General features: G+C 62.4%; 1 protein-coding gene across 1 annotated transcript in view; it reads right to left on the bottom strand.

The window, feature by feature from the left end:
• Positions 1-424: 424 nt before the first annotated feature.
• The window catches only part of ENTPD7 (ectonucleoside triphosphate diphosphohydrolase 7), a gene marked incomplete at its 5' end in the record, with an annotated part of 3,759 nt that continues 2,713 nt past the window's right edge, over positions 425-1,470 (bottom strand). The window contains 4 exon segments of the mRNA XM_010155049.1: positions 425-666; positions 833-994; positions 1,115-1,200; positions 1,307-1,470. The exon segment at positions 1,307-1,470 is cut by the window's right edge and continues 26 nt beyond it. Coding sequence (XP_010153351.1) covers positions 438-666; positions 833-994; positions 1,115-1,200; positions 1,307-1,470 — 641 coding nt within the window.

Raw genomic sequence — 1,470 nt, 5'->3', positions numbered from 1 at the left:
GGCAACTGCTGTTCTCCAGCCCATGGGCTTGTAAGGGGCTGCAGAAAGGCCACGCTGGGTGATGAGCCACAGCACCTCGCCAGCTTGCTCTGCAAACCGGTGGCTGAGTCATGGGGTGACCTTGGTGATAGCGTCCTGCTTATCTGAGGGACCTGCCAGGGCTTCAGCCTTGAGCCCGCTGGCAGCAGAGGACTTTGCCCTACACCGTGTAGCGAGGCGAAGGCCAGAGGCCAAGGAATGCAAAGATTAGGACTGGGGCGAGATGGAGAGGAAAGCTCCGGCGTCTGTAGCTGCCTCGGCCCACAGGCTCTGGTTCTGATGCGGAGATGATGGAGTGCAGAGTTGAGATGGTCTTTAAAGAGTCCAAGCCCTCGAAGTCCAGGCTGTCAGCTAGTCCTGGTTCTGCTGGTGCAACTGGAGGGTGTGTAGCACTGGTGTCATGGCCCGTTTCCTTGGCCTGGCGGCACCACCACCTTGTCCAGCCAGAGCAGGGAGAGCTCAGCCGAGCGCAGCTGCCGGCGGTGGATGCGGCGCAGCCGCAGGAGGTAGAGGACTATGGCCAGCGCTACGACCAGGATGCAGGCAAAGAAGAGATAGTGGTTGTAGACAAAAGAGAGGCGCAGCCAGGAGGCGTGTGCTTGCCGGATGCTCTCCTGCCGGAGATCCCTGCGAAGAGGAGTAGGACTGGCCGTGAGATACCATGGGGTGCTACCAGGGTCCTGCACCACTGCTCCCCCCTTGCGAGGGCAGCAGAGCCGTCACCTGGTGCGGTAACTCCCACTCCTGCCCGATCCCCCTTCCCCGAGCAATGCCATCACCGAGCGGACGCTACCTGAGTGGCAGAAACCGCGTCTTGTAGAGGATGGCTCCCAGCGTCCACTGCACCTCCCGGTCGTAGACCAGCTGGGCCGTGCGCAGGCTGGGGTAGTCCAGCGGGAAGTGGAAGCCCTGGTGAAGGACTTGGTACATCCAAGCTGATTTGAAGCACTGGTACCTACAGGCACAGCACACGCGAGCATCAGCCAGATGCTGCTACCTGCACCGCAGTCCCTCACCCCAGCAAAAGCCCCCCAGGAGGTCCAGCCATGGCACCCCCTCCAGCGAAGCCGCTTACTTCAGCCGGTGCTGGTCGGCGTGTGCAGAGTAGAGGCCACCACGAAAGCGCTGGGTCAGCACCTCCCAGCGCTGGCTGCAGTATTCCTGGGGGAAGGAGAAGTCGGGGTTCAGAGCAGAGAAACAGCCACCCCGCTCCCTCCCAGCCCCAGGAACAGCAGCGCCCTGGCCCCCAGGCTGGGGCAGCACCCACCTGGGCAGCGGAGGTGAAGGTGGGGGCGCTGTAGTGGCCCCCCAGGCGCAGCACGTCCTCGGTGCAGTAGAAGAATTCGGAGAAGCCGTAAAATTCGCTGTTGCTGAAGTCGATGGGTGCTTTGTAGGCCCCCACCAGGGAGGCTTGAGTGTTGTTGGACCCAG

The sequence above is a fragment of the Eurypyga helias genome, unplaced genomic scaffold (genome assembly GCF_000690775.1).
Source record: "Eurypyga helias isolate BGI_N326 unplaced genomic scaffold, ASM69077v1 scaffold38770, whole genome shotgun sequence".
Lineage (NCBI taxonomy): Eukaryota > Metazoa > Chordata > Aves > Eurypygiformes > Eurypygidae > Eurypyga > Eurypyga helias.
The sequence above is the reverse complement of the archived record's forward strand: the minus strand, read 5'-3'. Positions and strand labels throughout refer to the sequence as shown.